The 20,867-nt window shown below is 35.0% G+C and overlaps 1 protein-coding gene across 15 annotated transcripts in view; it reads left to right on the top strand.

Annotated features, from left to right (window-relative positions):
• DMD (dystrophin) overlaps positions 1-20,867 on the top strand; it is a 2,170,621-nt gene that overhangs the window by 1,379,648 nt on the left and 770,106 nt on the right. For all 15 annotated transcript variants that reach the window (XM_025439443.3, XM_025439430.3, XM_025439477.3 and 12 more), the window contains 2 exons: positions 11,137-11,284; positions 13,475-13,624. In XM_025439443.3, the coding sequence (XP_025295228.1) occupies positions 11,137-11,284; positions 13,475-13,624 (298 nt within the window). The remainder of the gene's footprint in view (positions 1-11,136; positions 11,285-13,474; positions 13,625-20,867) is intronic.

The following is a 20,867-nucleotide window of genomic DNA, read 5'->3' as shown; positions in this document are numbered from 1 at the left end:
GTAGATGTCAGCAACCTTTAGTACAGTGCCAAATAGTAAATACTTTTGGCTTTGTGAGCCATCCAGTCTGTGTTGCAACTACTCAGCTCTGCCATTGCAATGTGAACAAAGTAATAGACAATCTGTAAATGAATGGGTGTGACTGTGTTCCCAATAAAACTTTATTTTAAAAAACAAGTGGTGGGCAGGATTTGGCTCACGGGCTATAGTTTGGAAACCCCAAGAATACAGTTTTCTCCAAATTAAATTTAGCTAATTTTACATAGAGTTTGTCATCCATGACACACCCTTTCTTTTTCATGGAAAATTTCCCAAGAATAATGCAAATAACGTTATTGTACTCAAATACACAATTAAGATGGTGCCATTTTGAGATACTGAATTTAAGAATTGAACTAATACTATATACTAGGTACTGAGAATAAGAGATCACAGTATATATAGTGCCTGTCCTTGTGGTGCTTGTAATATATTGACAGACATAGGAAATTACAATATACCCTGTGACACAAACAGGCTGAAGAGCTATGGGATTATATAACAGGGCCTATAACATAGACTGATTGGGATGGGGGTGATAATTGAGAAAAGCTTCATAGAGGAAGGGATGGCTAACCCGAGACTGGAAAGGTAATGAGAAGCTACCTAGATCAACATGTGGGGAAGCACATCCCAGACAGAAAAGGCAGAGTATGCTAAGTTCTAACATGAGTACAGTACTGGATTTCAAGGAAGAATAAGTTCAATGGATTTTTATTTTTATTTTTATTTTTATTTTTATTTTTTTTAGTTCAATGGATTTTAGAATGCAAAGAAAACTGAAGACAGAGAAGTAAGTAGGGATTATATCATAAAGAGCTTTCTGATCCCTGATAAAGAAGAGGGATTTTCCCAGTGACCCTAGGGAGTTACTCAGTGTGAGGGTATAACCAAAGACATATTTTAGAAAGATGATTCCCTCTGAAGTGTTGAGAATGGATAAGAAGATAGTAAGGTGGGAAGCAGAACCCAATTAAGAAATCGCCTCAGTAATCCAGACAGAGAGGATAGGAAGAGTTGATGGCAGGGAGAATGGACAGAAATGGAAACATTCAAGAAGCTATCTCACATAGAATTGTGAGGACACGTTTATTGATACACTCTGGAAGAAATAGAAAAGAACCAAGGACACCTCAGCTATCTAGCTGAGATTGAGGAGGCAAATGAAACATGACAGGCCTGGGATTCTAAATAGAATCTATTCAAATTTAGCTGTTTTGTCTTCTACTTCTCTTCCCTTCTCTCATTTTATTGCAAATTTTTTTCACTTCTTTGTTGTTCTGGGAACACTCTGACCACATTCCTGCCTCAGGACCTTTGTATTTTTTTTCTTTTGCTTAGAATACCCTCCCCGCATTATTTGTGTGGTTTGTTCCCTCATCCTTTTAGATTTTAATTTAATTCAAGCTGCTACTTAAAAAGAAGCACCTTATTTCAGTGGCTTAATGTAATCGTGCAAAATTTACAAAGTTGTTTCTGGTTGGCAAACAGCTCCCCTCCAAATTGTGAATCAAAGACCCAAGATACATTGATTTTGTGGCTCTGACATTTTTAACATGTGGCTTTAGAAAGAGGAGTAATAAGGAATATCACACAGGTAAGGATTAATTTATGAGCCAGGCCTGGAATCAGTGAAAATCACTTTGGCTCACATTTCCTTGGCTAGAATTCAGTTATTTACTATACCCAATGGCAATGGAGAATGGGACATGACAGCTAGCTTTGTGTTGAAGAAAAGGGGATCAAATTTTTTGATGAGCAGATTGCCATTCTCTACCATGATGACCCTTTTCAATGAAGCTTTTTCTGATTGATATAAAATTGCAAAACCAACCTCCAACTCCACTCAATATTCCTTTTTTTCCTGGCTTCCTTTTTTTTTAAAGATTGTATTTATTTATTCATGAGAGACAGAGAAAGAAAGAGAGAGACAGAGACACAGACACAGACACAGACACAGACGGAGAGGACGGCTCCATGCAGGGAGCCTGACGTGGGACTCACCTGGGTCTCCAAGGTCATGTCCTGGGCTGAAGGCTGCGCTAAACCGCTGAGCGACCCGGGCTGCCCAGGCTTCCTTTTTCTTTTTCTGTGTAGCACTTAACACTATGTCCCAATCTGCACATTTCAGTTTATCTTGTTTATTGTCTGTCTCCTCCTAATAGAATGTAAGCTCTGAGAGGGCAAAATCTTGCCTGCATCCTGACAAAGTCCTGTAGAGGGTGTGACCTGGGGAAGTTAATGTGTGTGGCTAAATATGATTTATTTTTTTACCTTAAGAAAGACCTTATATTTGAATCCTTTTGAAGTTTCTCATGTTACAAGATATGCATTTTGTTTTGCTCAGAACAACAAACTACTGTCTGAGAAAGACATTAATCTCAATTGATGATGATTTTGTCTGCCTGTAGAAGACACTTGACAGAGAAAAGAAACAAGAAAAAAATTAATTAACAGAAGTCATGATTAGATTTGTTGGTATGAAATCACATTTAAAAAGTTGTATGTCATTATATACAAGGTCTGTGAAAATTATTTTATAAGCAACTCAGTAAGTGGTTACATTGTATACCTCAAGGACATATGGCACAGAAAAGAGAAAAACTGTCTTTACATAACATAAAACTGTCTGGTGTAAACGCGTGCTTATGGCTTAGAATAAAATTTCCAGTAGAACTTTAAACATGGACTCAGCAATACTGTACATCAGGCCACATGGGTAGAAATGATGATGACTTTGTCCAGAAAACTGTATTAGGTGATTCAGAAAATACATCCTCATAGTGACAATTCCAATGTTGAACATGGATATGAGGGATGTATACACAACTACTGTCTAAACTGTGAATGGGAAAATGTGATCTTTTTAATATATAATTTTAAATTTGTACAATCAAATGAGTTAAGCAGCATAGATGAACAGGGTGTTCATTCTCTCTACATTTTCTGAAGTTTCCATGTTACAGTTCATGAAAAACTTAAGAGAGGAAATTCCATTTCTTACTTGGAAAATGGGAGAGATAATTGCCTTATATTTGGATATATACAGTATATGCATCTCAGGGGCTTCACTTTCTTCATTGGCAATTTGACAAAGGCAATATAAACGATGTACTGAGTATTTAAAAAGATCCAAATGTGAAAATATCTAGTGCTTGGCCTGAAACACTTGGTAGATCCTCCCCTTCTAAAATCATGCCATGTGATTTGGCAGTCTTCCTTTTACCATAACAGCAGCCCCACAGAACATGTTCATTAAGAGTTAATGTTAAATTCATTGAATTTTGCAGCACATCCATAACTCTTCCTTTCTGATTATGCAAATCTCTCCCCATCATAATATGTGCTTCCTTCAATTGCATTAAGAGCATTTATAATGTAAACAGCAACAGAGCCAATATTTCAAACAGAAGCCATTCTTTAAAAAAAATAGCTAAATGTATTGAAATGCCTCTAAAAGTAAAATATTTAGCACTTAATTGCAGATGGGTAATGTTAAATATCCCATTCATTATTATTACTACCACATGCCTGAATAAATCCTACCATAAGCATTAAGCGAGTAGGTAAACAAAGAAATAACACTTCATGTGATGAATGCCAATATAAAGCACGTTTAAACTGTTCTGTCAAGAGACAAGCCTGGAAATGCTAACTGTGTTCCTTTGCTCTTCTGCAATCATCTGAATACATAAATTCAAATTGCAGCTTTTAAAACTTCAAATCGAGGCTTTTGAAATTTCAGAAAACACATGCGCTTGAAAAAGATTATAACAAGGTCCCGGTGGGATTTTGGCACCATCTTTTTTATATTTCAAAGTATAAAAAACAGATCTAGACAAGAAATGACTACCAAATGTTTTCATATTTAAAACGATGCTGTGCTTTTTTTAAAAAATTAAATCATCAGAAAAGTTTCCCACAAACATTGTGTGAAGAGAAAGACTATGGCAAATAGCTTAGCTAAAACTTCTACTTCTTAAGTGATGATTTATTCTATCTGGGAATACTTAAGAATTTTCTAGATTAGTATACAGTTAATATCCTTAAAATCATATGCAAGTCACTGCCTTTCAAACTGATGCTGAAAGTTAATTAGAAAACCTACTTAATTATTTATAATGCACAGATAAGTCCCAGATACACTCCAGATGCACTATAAATATAGAAAATTTAACAGAAAAAAAAAAAGAAAATTTAACAGATTTATACTGGAAAGACAATAATTCTTCACAAAATAATTTGTTGATTTAATGGAATCCTTATCAAAATCCCTGATGAGATTTATTCTGTAATTTGGCCAAATGATACTCATATTACGTAAATTAGAATAGCTAACGTAAGAGAGGAGGTTAACCTACCAGAAAATAAACCTACTTTAAAGCTACAGTGCTTGAAGTAGTGCATTACTGTAAAAAAAATCTATAGTGGATCAGTAAAAAGAACTCCATTGCATATAAGATACAAAATGAGGAAACTACCACAAATCAATAGATAATAGATTGTGCTGGGAAAAAAATATCAATTTCTGAAAAACCCTTCAAGATCAGAAACTTAGCTATATAAATTTAAGATGGATTAAGTTTTTATTCTTTTTAATTTTTTCTTTTTTACATTTAAATTTGCCAACATACAGTATAACACCCAGTGCTCATCCCATCGAGTGCCCTTCTTAGTGCCCATGACCCAGTTACCCTAACCCACCCCCCTCCTCCCCTTCTGCAAAGCTTTGTTTGTTTCCCAGAGTTAGGAGTATCTCATAGTTTGTTTCTCTAATTTTTATTCTTTTTAAATGAAAGTATAATGATCCAGAATGATGTAAAGGTAAATATTTAAACAACTCTAGGACGTTTACAATTTTCAGAATAGTATCAGTGAAAGAAATAACAAAGAAAGTGATACAATTTTATTTAGAAACAAACAAAAATTCAAAAAGTAGAAGGGAAAAATGTATTGTCAATATTTTTTAATTTTTATTTTTTATCAAAGTGGATAATGTGAAAAGAGCTTTTACAAATAAAACACTGAGGAAAAATGGGCAACAGACACAGCAGACGATAGTAGAAGCAAATGACAAATACACAATTTTTTTCAACTTTTCTATTAATAAAAAACCGAAAAAACATCCTTGACAAACTGTTTTTATTCTTTCCATCAAGCTTATAAATCATAATGCGCTATAGTGGTAAACATGTGTTGAGACAAGTGTTTTATAACTGTTGGTGGAAGTGCATGAGTATTCTTATTACTAGCATTCAGAAGGAATTTAGCAATGTGTATCAAAATCCTTAGTGTTCTTATTGTGTACATTTCTTCCTTATTCTAAGGAAATTAGCAGATACGTAAATCAAAATGCATAAACAAATGTATTTTATAGGGTTATTTATTATAATGAAAAATAGGACCCAAACTAAATGTCTAATAATAAAAGAGAATGGTGAAATACGGTGTACCTACATATGGGTTATTACTCAGATCTTAAAAATCAATTTTTCAAAGAATAATTAATGACCTAAGGAAATAGAGTAGAATATTAAATTTGGAAAATCAGTACACAATGTTTATAGAGTTTGATGGCAATTTAATATATAAATCTCAATTACGATTAATAAATACATTTTCCCTCTTTTTCTTGGCTGGATTTTCCTGAAAGAAAAAAATACACAAGTAACTAGTTTGAGACATGTTTGAAGTGGAGATTGGAGATATTGGCTTTTAGAATTTTACTCTAGGTTTGACGTTTGGGTTTTTTTTGTTTGGTTGGTTTTGTTTTTTGTTTGGTTGTTTTTTTTGGGGGGGTTGGTATTACCCTTTCTTGCTCTTCAAGCTTTTGTTTGTTGGGTTTGGGATATTTTCTCTCCCTGATATGGTTAATTTCTAGATGAAGGCTGAGAAAAGCTTTTACCCATCTGTCTAGGTTTTACAAATGTAATCTGATTTTAGCCAAGTTTTATAGTTAACTGAAATGAGAAAAAAATGGTTGCTCCATGTATTGGGGACACAGTACAAGATGATGGAGCCAAATATTAAAGGAGACAAAGATTTGTGAAGGGAGGGAGGGAGGGAAGGAGGAAGAAAGGAAGGAACGAATGAACGAACAAAGGAGAGAAAAGGAAGAATGATGAGGTAGACTGACATACAACCTTGAAACCTAGTCTCAAACATTTGAACCACCTGAGAATTTTTAAACAAATAAAGGATGTCTATAATGGATGTTTTCCTCATCTAAGAATTGCTGCTCAGTCCTGAGTCTAGAAAAATGGTTCAATTCCACATTCTAAGACAGGCTGCCAGCAATTGACACCAGTCACTTGCCCATAGGGTTTACTAAGAATTGACAGTAGTACTAGGTTTCCTACTGGTGATTTCAACCTCCTCTGCACCCCATGTCCCAATCCATGTCAGAGAACCCAGATGGGACGGGATAGCTATGTAGGGGGTACAGTTTTTCTCATAAAGCTCACTTTTCTCCTTTCTCCCCTTTTATTTCTCTAAAGTCAAAGTTAGGGGCTTCAGGATCATCACTAAAAACAAGCATGTGAATGACAAGAAGGGAGAACCATGTTCTCTTTCAGCTGAGTATTTCTTGAGCTGAAGAACCTCTTCACAGACCCATGTAGCTTTTGGAGGGTCAGAATACTCTAGGCCTTCCTTTGGCTTTCCACATTAAAGAAGGGCAAGGGGAAGAAGAGCAGGAACTACAGGTTACCCATACATAAGAAATCAGTGAGTAGCTGTGAAAGGGACTTTTTCTTTGATTTTTCAATTTAAATAAGTGAGAGGGAAAATTTCTGATCATTAATCTGAAAATGAAGAAAGGATGGATTCAGAAGATACCAAATATGAAGAGCAAATGATTAGTGCAAAAGTTAGTTTACCATATTTTAGCCACCAACTTATTGCAGAGGACTCTGAGGTCTATTTCCAGATCTTTAAGTTCCATATCTCCTATTTTTTCTACTAGTAACTTCCCCTGAATATCTGATGCAATTCGATATACTCTCACTGGAGTATATACTGTCAACTCAGCTAGGTAAGGTGGAAGCACTCATAGACCAGATGTAATGGTCAAGTGACAAGCACAGAATGTGGACCCAGATGACCCAGGACTGAATGTTGGATTGACTATGTAATAGCTGTATGACCTTGGGAAAAATACTAAGACTAATTTTCCTTTATCTGCAAATTAGGGAAGACGAATACCATCTCATGGTAGTAATGTGGGGACTTAGTACTTGATTCAGTGGCTACTATCTCAGTGCTGGGAAGCCGTGCAAATGAACTGAATTTCATCCATTCTAACCTGCACATTGTATCATATTAAAATAACTGAAACCAGGATGGGTTTTACAAACTCTGCTGGCAAGACCACATATGGTTTGGAAGAAAATCCAAGAAACAGTGGTGGAGCCCTCTGAAGAAATCATCCTCTGATAGGATGGGTAAAAACAGAAGTCAAATACTCTGAAGGGAAAGGTGATAGAGGAGAGACAAGTTCTAAATATGAGAAAGTTTTAGGACTACCTCACCAGTTTTTCACTTATATTTTACTTTTGTCTATGCAAGAGGAATATATGACACACATATAAAGAAAACTAAAAGAACAACTTCTTCATCGAAGAAAGCCTTTAAATGAGAAGTGTCAGAGTTTAATCAGCACCATGCCTTTTCCAATTCACGCCTGGCAGAACTTAGGATGGTGTCATATGTCTCCAGTTTGGTGAAATATTGTAGTACACGTTGGTGAGTAAATTAGACCATGTTTCAGAATCAGTATTACAAAGAATGGGAAAGATTATTTTTTTTAGGTTTTTATTTAAATTCCAGTTAACTAACCTACAGTGTAATATTAGTTTCAGGTGTACAGTATAATGACTCAGCACTTTCATACATCACCTGGTGCTCAACACTGACAAGAGCATTCCTTAGTCCCCATAACCTATCAGTATGACAAAGAATGGGAAAGATTCTTTAAAACCAAAATGTGGGCAGCCCCGGGGGCCAGGGTGGGGGTTTAGCACCGCCTTCAGCCCAGGGCATGATCCTGGAGTCCCGGGATGGAGTCCCACATCGGGCTCCCAGCATGGAGCCTGATTCTCCCTCTGCCTGTGTCTCTGCCTCTCTCTGTGTCTCTCATGAATAAATAAAAAAAATTAAAAAATAAAAGCAAAATGCATGTAAAATTGGAAAGAATAATGGCAGAATTCATTCATTAATGCAACAGTTACTGATTTAGCATCTATTCTGTGTCAGGCATTGTTCCAGGAGCAAGGGATGTGACAATAAATAAAAATCTTTGATGTCAGGAAGCTTAATTTCATGTGTGTGAGATAGACATTATGTAAAATAACCAAATTATAGTGTTTGTTTGTTAACTTTTAAGAACTAGAAAGGTGAAGCAGGGAGAAAGAATAGAAAGTTGGGAGAAGTGTAATTTTCAGTAGGGTCATCAGGGAAGATGTGCAGAAGGTGAGGGAGCCAGGCATATTTGGTATTTAAGGGAAGGACATTGTAGGCAGAAAAATACAGCAATTACAAAGACTCAGAAGCAGAGACCCATGTAGTATATTTGAGAAGCACAGCAAGGAAGCTAGAGGGTCTCAAGAAGGATAAGAGAAATAGAGTGTAGGCAGAAATAAGGTCAGAGAGGTAAGGAAATTGGGGATATGCAGATTTGCTAGATCGGTGCTGGTCAATAGAAAATTAAGATGAGCCACATATGTAATTGAAATTTATAGAGTTGCCTTACCTTTTTTTAAAAAGTGAGAACAGATGAAATGAATATATTTCACTTAACCCAATATATTAAAATATTATTTCAACCTGTATGTCATATAGAAAGTATTAGTGAAAAATGAGATGAATAAAAATGAAATTGTTAAACAGTTTTATGTTTTACAGCAGTTGTAGGTTCTCAACAAAATTGAGTAGAAGGTACAGAGTTAGAGCAATTTTTTTGTACTAAGTCTTTGAAATCTGATGTATATTTTACACTTAAAGCACATCTCAATTCTTCTAACATCACTTCAGGTGCTCAGTAGCCACATGTGAAGGTATTTACCGTATTGGACAGCACAGATCTAGACCCTAGCAGAACCATGTAATGACTTTGGCTTTGCTGTGAATAAGTTGAGAGGCAGTAGAAGAGTTTGACTGCAACAGTAATATAACATGACTTGGATTTCCATAGGATCCCTTCATATGACTTGAGTTTTCATAGTGTCTGCTTTGTTGAGAATAGACGGGTAAGAGAATGTCTCCTCAAGTGCCCCAGAAAAGACTTTGGACAAACTCTCATCGAAGAGAAAAACTGAGTATAAACAAGCATAAATTCAATAAATGGACCTGGCTTGGGGAAAGAGTGTAATAGTAGTTCTCTCAACACCCTGTCTTTGTACAGGCTATAAATAAGATAGGCTGTGTCTTATTCCTACATATGGAAATCTCTTGTTTCCTCTCATGGACTGTGAGATCCTCAAGGCAAGGCACACAATATATCTATTTTTAATCCTATGCCCAGTAGCCCTGCTGGAAGTTAGTAAGCTCTCAATAAATATTTGTAAAGTTCAAAAAAAAAAAAAAAAACAGCTAAACATCCTCCAAATGGAAACAACCCAAATGTCCACCAACAGATATATATTCAAACAGTTCAATACTCTACAGCCAGGGGATTAAATAAATTAAGCTATATACCACATAGTTGATTATTGTAAAATTGTTGAATGAACGAGACAAGACACAAAAAAAGTATATAGCATATAATTCCATATACTCAGTTTTCAATATAGGCATCATAATCCAAGTTGACAGGATACTGGTTATACTTGGTGTTAGTAACTGCAAGGGACAAGAGGGGCCTCTGGGCTTTTGATAACATTCTATTTCCAGGGATCCCTGGGTGGCGCAGCGGTTTGGCGCCTGCCTTTGGCCCAGGGCGCGATCCTGGAGACCCGGGATCGAATCCCACATCGGGCTCCCGGTGCATGGAGCCTGCTTCTCCCTCTGACTGTGTCTCTGCCTCTCTCTCTCTCTGTGACTATCATAAATAAATAAAAATTAAAAAAAAAACAAAACAAAACAAAAAAAAACATTCTATTTTCCTGGTCATTTGTATTCTTATTAAAAATATATTGAGCTATTACAGTATAGGTGTATTTTCAAATATATACATGAAATATAAGAATATGTATATTCAATTAAAACCTTATAGACAGGGGACATGTATCTCTCAAAAAAATAACAAAACAAGACATTGTAAATTACCTGAGGTGAAGACCATTTTGTTCAACTATATTACAGTTCAATATGTTAGAATAAATTTATGCCTAATTGAATAACATACACTATATAAATTTTTCTAATTGAAAACTTCCACCAGTACAACATATATTATGTATTTTAAGTCAATTTTCCACTTTCCTAAGAAAAATGGTGAATCATAATTTGGAAAACATTTTAACATATAAAAACTTAGTGTTGTTTTTAATTCCCAAGCTTTTACTTTAACACAACAATTTCCCAGAAAGGTGTATTTTATTCAAGCATTTTAAAGCATGCAACTTCACATTTTGTACTTACTCTAGTGGAGTGGCTCTCATCCTGGGGTGGTTTTGCTCTGGGGGGGGCAGTATTTGGTAGTGCCTTAAGACATTTCTGCTTGTCACAGCTGGGGGGAAAATGCTATTGGCATGTAGTGGGGAAAGACCAGGGTTACTGCTAAGCCTCCTACGATGCAGAGAACAGCCCCTCACAGCTAAGAATTATCCAATCTGAAGTGTCAATAGCTCTGAGGTTGGAAAACATTGCTCTAGTTTAATAATGTAATGTTGTTGGAATTTTAAAATCAGAATTTTGTTTCTTTACCAATTTTAATCTCTTACATTTTAGAGATTTTGGAGATATTGAAATTGCTTTGTCAAAGTAAATGAATTTTCTTTAAAACTTGTGTATTGTTAACATCTTTTAAATTGCTTATTTTCTTGAAAGTGTTACTACAGGTTTTTTTGTTTGTTTGTTTGTTTCTGAGTTTTCTTTAAAAAAAGAAAGAAAAGTTTGAGAAATATGTTGTTTATAACAGTTTTATTCTTATTTCTCCAGGCTAGAGGAACAGAAGAATATCTTGTCAGAATTTCAAAGAGATGTAAATGAATTTGTTTTATGGTTGGAAGAAGCGGATAACGTTGCTAATATTCCACTTGAACCTGGAAATGAGCAGCAGCTAAAAGAAAAACTTGAACAAGTCAAGGTAATTTTGTTTTCTAAAAACCCCCAGGGCCTACTTGTATAAAGAGTATATGAATCTATTTTTAAGGTATTTAATCATCGATTTCCTGCCCATTAGGTTATTGACAGTGCCTCACTAGATTTTCTCAAAACTTTATATTATTTTAACCCAGTGTTTCCCAGCGAGTATATTTTTTTTGGTAAAAAGTGTGTGTGTGTGTGTGTGTGTGTGTGTGTGTGTGTAAAATGCATGGCACTATTTTGAAAACTAATTTGGAATTAATCTTAGAAGTATTAGAGAATTTTACAACCCCAAATTCTTTCAAAAACTAGAGGGACTTTATAGAAATGAATCCCATTTCTCAGGAAAGATCTTAATTGCCAAATCAATCTCACTATTTCAGCCTCTAATTAGAGGTGTTCGATTCGCCTGAAACAGTGTTTTGTCTGGGAGTGGTTGGGGGTGCGTAGTGTTGGTTCACATTCCATACTAGTTGAAAAGACATCCAACCTATTCAAGTGACTTTTCTTGCCTTCCTGCTGCGACGTCTGCTTGTTACTGATTACCTTACCTGGCTGACTGACATGTCCAACTGCAGTTGGATTAACTCTCCTGGTTTTAGTTTTAGGACAAAAACTTATTTGGATCTGTTTCACTGTAATTCTTGAAGGGAAGGTGAAAGGGAAAGAGAAATTAACATTTAATCACCCTCTATTATGTGCTAAGTATTAGATGTACTTATATCTGCTATTTATTTAATCTTCATATAAAACTTTCAAAATGGTTGTTGCTGTCCTCATTTTACAAGGTCATACAATCAAAGTGAAATGGAATTTCTCCTTTATCAATGATTCAGTTCATTTGTACATGCAAATTAGACTCCAATATCAACCACTTATTTCTGTGAAACAAGAAATTTGTACCTGAATGGAGGATAAAGTATAAAAATAAACTTAATGCTTAGTTTAGGTAAACAGATATTGAGCATCTACTCTATGTCAAATATTACAAAAACAACCCACCAAGTTTTGGATCTATAGTTCATTTGAAGATGAGTGTATCATAGAAATAATTAACTCGGTTCTGGAAAATTGATCTTTCCTAAATGTATTGAGTGTTATAGATAGAAATATAATTGATAACTCATTTAAGAGACATGTTTAGTGGCATTTACTTATTAATAAATATGCATTGATTTTCTTTTTTTCCTTAGACAGTCTAGATCAGCACTGTCCAACAGAACTTTCTGTAATGACTGTAATACTCTCTATTGTCTATTGTAGTAGCCAAGAGCTGTATGTGCCTTTGGGTACTTGAAAGGTAGTGTGACTGAGGAAATGACCCTCACGCTATTGAAATTTAATTAATTTAAGTAGCCTCATGTGGCTAGTGATACTTTATTGGACACTGCAGTTCTAGATGACACAAAGAAATAAAGGACAGTCATTACAGCCAGTAATAGTTTTGTAGGTCTTGGGAAAGGGCATTTATAAGGGAGACTGAATGAATTAAAGAAATTCAGGGATGCAGAGGAGTCAAAAATAAGGGTTCTTGAATGAAATTGCCCAAGTAGGAATCACAGCTCGGTTGCTTGCTACTTCTGTGTACTTGGAGCTGGTACTTAACCTCTCTGTTGGAATTTAATCTCTCTGTCTCAGCTTCCTTCTGCACAAGAGGAAGATAATAGGATCTACCTCATGGAATTATATTATCTCAGTTAATTTTTATATACTACATGATGAGGTTAACGCAGCACCCAGTACGTGGTATGGTCTCAATATTAGTTATCTCTTAATATGATAATGCAATTTGTTACTCAGTAGTAAATTATAGCATGGAGGCTTAATACCTGAGAGGAGGATGAATTTACCTAGATTGCTCTATTTCTGACAGATATATGTTTTCAGACCCTTAACAATGCTTGGGGTGTTATTTTGAAGCTCATGATACCATGTAGTACTTTTTTTTTCTTGAAAACAATCTGTGAGGGATAAGATATTCTGGTCCTTTCTAGCACTGGTTTATCTACTTGAGAGTGGGTGCTCCGGTCCATCAGTTCCATAGTATGTAGAAAGCGGTTGATACTTGAGGTACCTGTTGGCCTTCAGTCAAGTTGCTTCGTTTTGATAGACTAATCAATAGAGACAAAGGTGAGATAGTCGGAATGGTGCTGTAATTCATTTTAAACATTGTTGCATTTGTCTGTTTCAGTTACTGGCAGAAGAGTTGCCCCTGCGCCAGGGAATTCTAAAACAATTAAATGAAACTGGAGGAACAGTGCTTGTAAGTGCTCCCCTAAGCCCAGAAGAGCAAGATAAACTTGAAAATAAGCTCAAGCAGACAAATCTTCAGTGGATAAAGGTTAGATACTAACCATCTTTTCCATCATATGTGTTAAATGTTGCGAATGTTTGTATTTGTTTTGTTTTTTGGGTGTTTTATTGCTGGGATTGAGGGCAGGGAACTGGTATATGGATTGTTGTGTTTTTAACCTGACCATTTGATTTGGCTCCTTGACTTATTATGGATGGAAAGAATGGTGATGGTGGATGGCAATACATAAATGCCTATATATACCATTGTTACTTTGCATGAGTTGTGCCAAAGAGTTAGACTGGTAAAGGGATGGAGTAATTCAGTGTTCAGGTATATGCTGATGGTATTTAAGCAAAATGGAGGTGGTCCACTTCAGCCAGTATTATAAATCAATATCATTTATCCCTCCTTATAGCATATACTTAATCAATGATTAATGCATGTTGACCTCAGAAAGGTGTTTTATTTGTTTGTTTGTTTGTTTAGTTTCTTGGTTACTTAGTCACCTAATGTGAGTCTTTGTCTTTCTACCTTGGATACTTTATAAATCTAATATTTTAAAATATTTATCAAATTAATACATATTTATCCTTTAAAATCAGTGCCACATATGAATTTATCATGAAAAGCAACAACAGTCTATCAAAAGACAATTATTTTCCCACCATACTTCTCTGGCAACTTTGTCATAAATCATGTGAACATATATGTGAATCTCCTCCTGCATTCTCTATTCTCTTCCATTTGACCATGTCTGTCCTTCAACTATTACCACACTGACTTAATAAGAATCATTTTTTAATAGCTTTACTGAGACATAATTCATATACAATGCAACACACCCATTTTAAAATGTATAATTCAATGATTTTTGTGTATTTATTTTTTTACATTGTGATAAAAAGGATATAACATAAAATTTGTCATTTTCATATTTTTAAGTGTACAATTCAGTGTCCTGTATTACATTCACAATGTAAAACCATTACCATCATCTATGTGGAAAACATCTTCATCACCCCAAACAAATCATCAAGCATCCACATCCTGTTACACACTCACACAATTTCCAAAGTCCTCTCTATGTAATTTTCCTGTTCTAGAAGCTCATAAAAATAGACTGATACTTTATCTGTCCCTTTCCATGTAAATTATTTCACTTAGCATAATTTTTCTAAGGTTCATCCATGTTGTAGCAGGTATCAGAATGTCATTCCTTTTTATAACTGAGTAACTTTCCATTGTATGCATATATGCAATTGTTTTGTTTAAGTTTGGAGGATCTGCTAATCTAAACCCACTGACTTTGTTCTTCTTAGTCCACATTGTCTTTGCTATTTTTGGTTCATTGATTTAGCAAATAAATTTTAGAACCAACTTGTCAATTTTCACTGAAGCCTGCCAGGATAGTGATTGGAGTTGTGTTGAATTTGTGGATCAGTTAACATCTTTACAATATTGAGTCATCTAATCTGTGAAAGTAATATATCCTTTCATTTATTCAGGTCTTCTTGAATGCTTTTTTCATCATATTTTGCAGTGTTCAATCCAGAGGACCTGTACATCTTTTATTAGACTTCATCCCTGATATTTGACATTTTGATCCTATTTCATAAATGGGATTCATTTTGAGTTTTATTTTCTCTTTGTTGTTGGTATATAAAAATATAATATATTTTTGCATATTACATATTCACTGTCCTTGCTAAATTCACTTATTAATATTAATAGTTTTCAGAATCTTTTGCATTTTTTTATGTGCACAGTGTGTCATCAAAAAGAGGTAGTTTCTCCTTTTCAATCCTTCAAATTTTATTTCTTACATAGCCTAGGACTTCCAATATAATGTTTAATAGAAGCGACAATAATGAGAAAACTTGGCTCATTCCCTGTCCCAGGTGGAAAGCTTTCAATGATTTATCACTAAGTATATGTTTGTCATAGGACATTTTATAGGTTATTTTAATCAAATTAAGAAATTTCTCCATATTACCAGTTAATGTTTTTATTATGAACATGTATTAAACATATTCAAATGTTTTTTTTCTATATTTATTAAACGTATGATTTTTCTCCTTTGTGTGAATGTGGTAAACTACAGCCATTGGCTCTGGAATGTGAAACTACCCTGGGATTCCCGAAACAAATCATACTAGTCCTGATGTCTTGTACTACTTTATAGATTGCTGAATTCATTTTTCTAATATGTTGTTTAGGATTTTCATATTGTTGTTCATGACAGAAAAAGGTCTGTAATTTTTTAATATCTTTCTCAAGTATTGATAACAATGTTAGACTAGTTATAAAAACTAATTGAGAAGTATTCTCTTTTTTTTTCTGGAAGAAATTGTTGAAGATTGGTATTATTCCTTTCTAAGATGTTTCAGAGAATTCAATTGTAAATCCATCTGATGATGAAGTTATTTTTTGTGGGAAAGTTTTTGATGATTGATTTGATTTCTTCAATAGATACAGGGATGGTGAGATTTTTCATTTCTTTATGTGTAAGCTTTTGTAAGTTGTGTCTCTCAAAGAATTTGTCTATTTCCTTGTCATTTTCTCTTTTTGGGTTGTAGACTTTATTCATACAGTCAGTGGTCTTTTATATATTTATGGGTAAGAATGAGAAAATAGACTGTGGGTGCATCTTGTTGGCTGGGATATTTTACTCTGTGTGCTAAGGCAGAGAGCTGACCCTGTTGCTAAAAGACATCTTCAAATTCTATAGTGCAGTGGGATCTATTCTGTGATATCCACAATGGCTACTGAGATTCATTCCAGATACCAAGTTTATTTTTTTAGATAAAAACCACTCACTTCTTATTTGTATTGATTCATATTTATTTTTGCTTGTACGTAAATGTTAAGGGAAGACCATTCAAAGTGGTAGTTTTGCTAGTGGAAAATTTCCATCTACAAACTTTAATACCTAAATTTTAACCCACTTCTTAGCCCCAATCATCATGGCATTTTTCATCTAGTCTCCAGATTCTGCCAGGTCAGATCTCCTTGTACCTAAGGCTACTTCTCCCTTACTTTATATGTCTTCATGTATCTCTACTCATGTGACATTCCAAAAATGTCTTGAATCCTTGCATACGTTTTTGACCATACTTCTACTGCCTTATTGAGCATATTTAACACCTGTTAACTTTGTTCCATCCTGGATATAATACAAACTGTAATCCTTTAAACCAGGGGTAAATCCATGCCAAGAAGATGTCACTGAACTATAATTTTCACATAATATAAAATGCCTTATTTCAAAAATGGCACAATTGCTTCTTAAGAATTGATCGTTTTTTATCAACATCCAACTAAATTGATAGGTTTAGAAAAGTTATACTGAGAAAAGTTTCTGTATGTAGATGATGGGAAAGAAAATACTAGAGACTTCCCTGTCAAGGGGTGGAGTCCAATGTGGTGGCATAGAAAGATCCTAAATTCACCTCCTCCCATGAACACAGTGAATAAACAGCTATGTAAGAAATAGTTCCCTCTGAAAAACATCTGAGAACTAGCTGAACAGTTCCTCGATGGCAAAAGATAAAAGTGCCACATCAAGACAGGTAAGAGAGGCAGAAACATTGTCTCTCCAGAAACATGGCATGGCAACTCACAATCAGGATGGATTTCATAGAATAGGATCTTCTATCTGAGGAACAAGGGCTTAATGCAGGCACCCTAACCCATGGGACCTGCACTAGTGAGATGAGCCTCCAAAGCATCTAGCTTTGAAAAACAGTGGATCTTACATCCAGGAGATACCCATCGGGGTGTAGGGAACTTAGATACTGCTCTTAAAGGGCTCAGCACAGTGGCAGCAGTTTGGAAAATGCTTAGACTTTTGTGAAGGAGACCCATTTGCTAATCTTCAAGAGTCAGCTAGATGGGCAGGAATTGACTCAAAGTCTCTCCCAGATGGAAGTGCTGGTGGGTGCCACTTTTGCACTCTCCCTTGCTAGCACAGGCAGGCTTGCATAGTTCCTGAAATCTTGGACCACCCTGCTAAAGCCGATGGGTATGCCAGGCCCTTGCATTCTCAGAAATGACTTGATATACTCATCTGATACCATTTTTTGTAACAGTCACTCAGGGGACACTTCTGGATCTCCTGGTCTGGATGACATCAGGGTTCATGATTGGGGCCCCATAGGACTGTATACATTTGCATACTTTAAAAGCTGCAGCCTAAGGGTCTGCCTCCCCTTCAGCCCCAAACTAAGAGCTGACTGAGATCCCTCTCTTGGGAACAGTAACAGGTTTTGGCACATTGTCAATGACTGTAGCCCATCAAAAATAAATCAGGATGCTTAGACAATCACAGAGATTCAAGAAACAACCAAAAGCTATGGCAAAGTTGAAGGACAAGTTTCATCTCCTACACAGGTAATTCCTTCAAGGCCAAGTGGGGTAGCTGTTTCTCCTAATAGATAGAAACAAACATAAAGAGTCATGTAACATGAGGAAATTGAGGAATATGCTCCAAAGGAAAGAGCAAGATAAAACCTCAGAAAAAAAAAATGAAATGGAATTAAATAGTTTACCTGTTTAAGAGTTTAAAGGAATAGTGATAAATTCACTCATCAAACTTTGGAGAATGGATGAACATAGAGCTTCAACAGAGAGATAAAAGACATAAGGAAGTACCAATCAGAAGTCACAAAACTGAAGAATACAAAACTAGCACTGAAAAACACACCAGAGGTATTCAACATCAGACAAGACAAAACGGAAAAAGAATGAGTGAGCTGGAATACAGTGCAGTGGAACTCACCCAAACAGAGCAGCATATAGAAAAAAGAATTTTAAAAAGTTAGTATACTTAAGGCACCTTAGGACAGTATCAAATAGAATAACATTCACATTATATGGATCCAGAAGAAGAAAGAGAAAAGGGGGCAGAAAAATTATTTTAAGAAATGCTGACAGAAAACCAACCTAACCTAGGGAATGATATAAACATCCACATCCAAGAATCCCAGAGAGTTACAAATAAAATGAACTCAAAGATATTCACAATAAGCCACATTATAACTAAAATGTCAAAAGTAAAGATAAAGACAGACTCTTAAAAGTAATGAGGGGAAAAAATGTGTTATATACAAGGGAACTCCCATAAGAATCTCAGCAGATTTTTCAGCATAAACTTTGCAGACCAAAGAGAGGGTCATGACATATTCAAAATGCTGAGAGGAAAAAACTTCCAGCCAAGAATACTTTACCTGGCAAGGTCATCATGCAGAATTGAAGAAGAAATGAGTTTTCCAGAGAAACAGAAACTAAAGGAGTTCATCACCATTAAACTGGCCTTACAAAAACTGTTACAGGGAGTTCTTTAAGCTGTAAAGAAAGGGCACTAATCAGTAACAAGAAAACATGAAAGTTCAAATCTCACTGGTAATGATAAATATATAGGAAAGGTAGTAGAATAATCACTTATAAAGCTAGTATAGAGGTTAAAAGACACAAGTAGTAAAAATAATTAAAACCGCACTAATTATTTAAAGGATATATAAATAAAAAGATGTAAAATGTAATAACAATATAACAAGGGAATGAGTGTGAAAAAGTCAAGTTTTAGAATGCATTCATATTTCAGTTGTTACCAACTTAAAATAGACTGTTAGATATATAGGGTGTTGTGAGAACCTCATGTAAGCACAAAGCAAAAACCTATAGCAGATACGCAAAAGATAATGAGAAAAGACTCTAAACATAACAGTAAAGAAAGGCATCAAACCACAAGGGAATAGAGTAAGGAATGAACAAAGAACTACCAAACAATTGGAAAACAATGAACAAAATGACAATAAGCACATACCTATCAATAATTACTTTAAATGTAAATGAACCTATCAATAATTACTTTAAATGTAAATGAACTAAATGTTCCAATTAAAAGACATGGAGTAGCTGAATGGATAAATATAAAAGACCCATATACAAGCTATCTAAAAGGAACTCACCTCAGATGTAAGAATGCACTGAGACTGAAAATGAAGGGGTGGAAAGCAATACTTTATACTAATGGAAACCAAAAGAAATCTGGGGTAACTATACTTATTAGACAAAAGAGACTTTAACATAAAGACTGTATTAAAAAAACAAATAAGGGCATCAAATGGTGGTAAAGGAGTTAGTCCAACAAGAGGATATAACAGGAGCAAATATTTATGTACCCAACATACTTAGCACCTAAGTATATAGAGCAGACATTAATAGACCTAAAGGAAGAGACAGCGATATAAAATACAATAAGAGCAGGGAACTTTAATACCCTATTTACACCAGTGAATAGATCATCCAGACAGAAAATCATAAGGAAACATTGGCCTTAACACATGAGACTGACAGACTTAATAGATATATACAGAATATTCCATCCAAAATAGTAGATAGTATATTCTCAAGAGCACTTGGGACATTCTCCGGGGGTAGAACACATGTTAAGTGCTTAAATGAGTCAAGCCTCAATAAATATAAGAAGACTGAAATCATATCAAGCATATTTTCTAACCACAATGGTCTGAAACTAGAAAACAACTACAAGAAGAAAAATGGGAAAACCATAAATGTGTGGTGATTAGACAAAATTCTATTCCGTAACCAATGGATTAATGAAGAAATGAAAGAAGAAATAAAAAATACTTTGAGACAAATTACAATGGGAATATAACAATCCAAAATCTATAGGGTAGATTCTAAAGTAGTTCTAAGAGGAATGTTCATAGTGAAATAGTTCTACCCCATCCAAACTCATTTTATGAGGCTAGCTTACCCTGATACCAAAACCAGACAAGGTTGCCACAGATATGAAGGAAGGAAGGAAGGAAGGAAGGAAGGAAGGAAGGAAGGAAGGAAGGAAAGAAGGAAGGAAAGAAAGGGAAGGAAAGGGGAGAGGAGGGGAGAGGAGAGAATAGGAAATTAGAGGCCAATATTCCTCATGAGCATATATGCAAAAATCCCCAACAAAATTTAGCAAACTTAAACAATGCATTTAAAACAATCATACACCATGATGAAGTGGGATTTATTCCAGGGATGCAAGAATAGTTCTACATCTACAAATCAATGTGATACAACATATTAACAAAATGAAGCATAAAAATTACATGATCATCTCAATAGATGGAGAAAAAGCATTTGTCAAAATTCAATGTCCATTTATGACCAAAAACTCTCAATACAGTGGGTATAGGTGGAACATACCACAACATAATAAAAGCCATATATCACAAGCCCACAGCTAATATCATACTCAATGGTGAAAAGCTGAAAGCTTTTT

This window comes from Canis lupus, chromosome X (genome assembly GCF_003254725.2).
Source record: "Canis lupus dingo isolate Sandy chromosome X, ASM325472v2, whole genome shotgun sequence".
NCBI lineage: Eukaryota > Metazoa > Chordata > Mammalia > Carnivora > Canidae > Canis > Canis lupus.
Note: the sequence above shows the minus strand (reverse complement) of the source record. Positions and strands in the feature narration are given on the sequence as shown.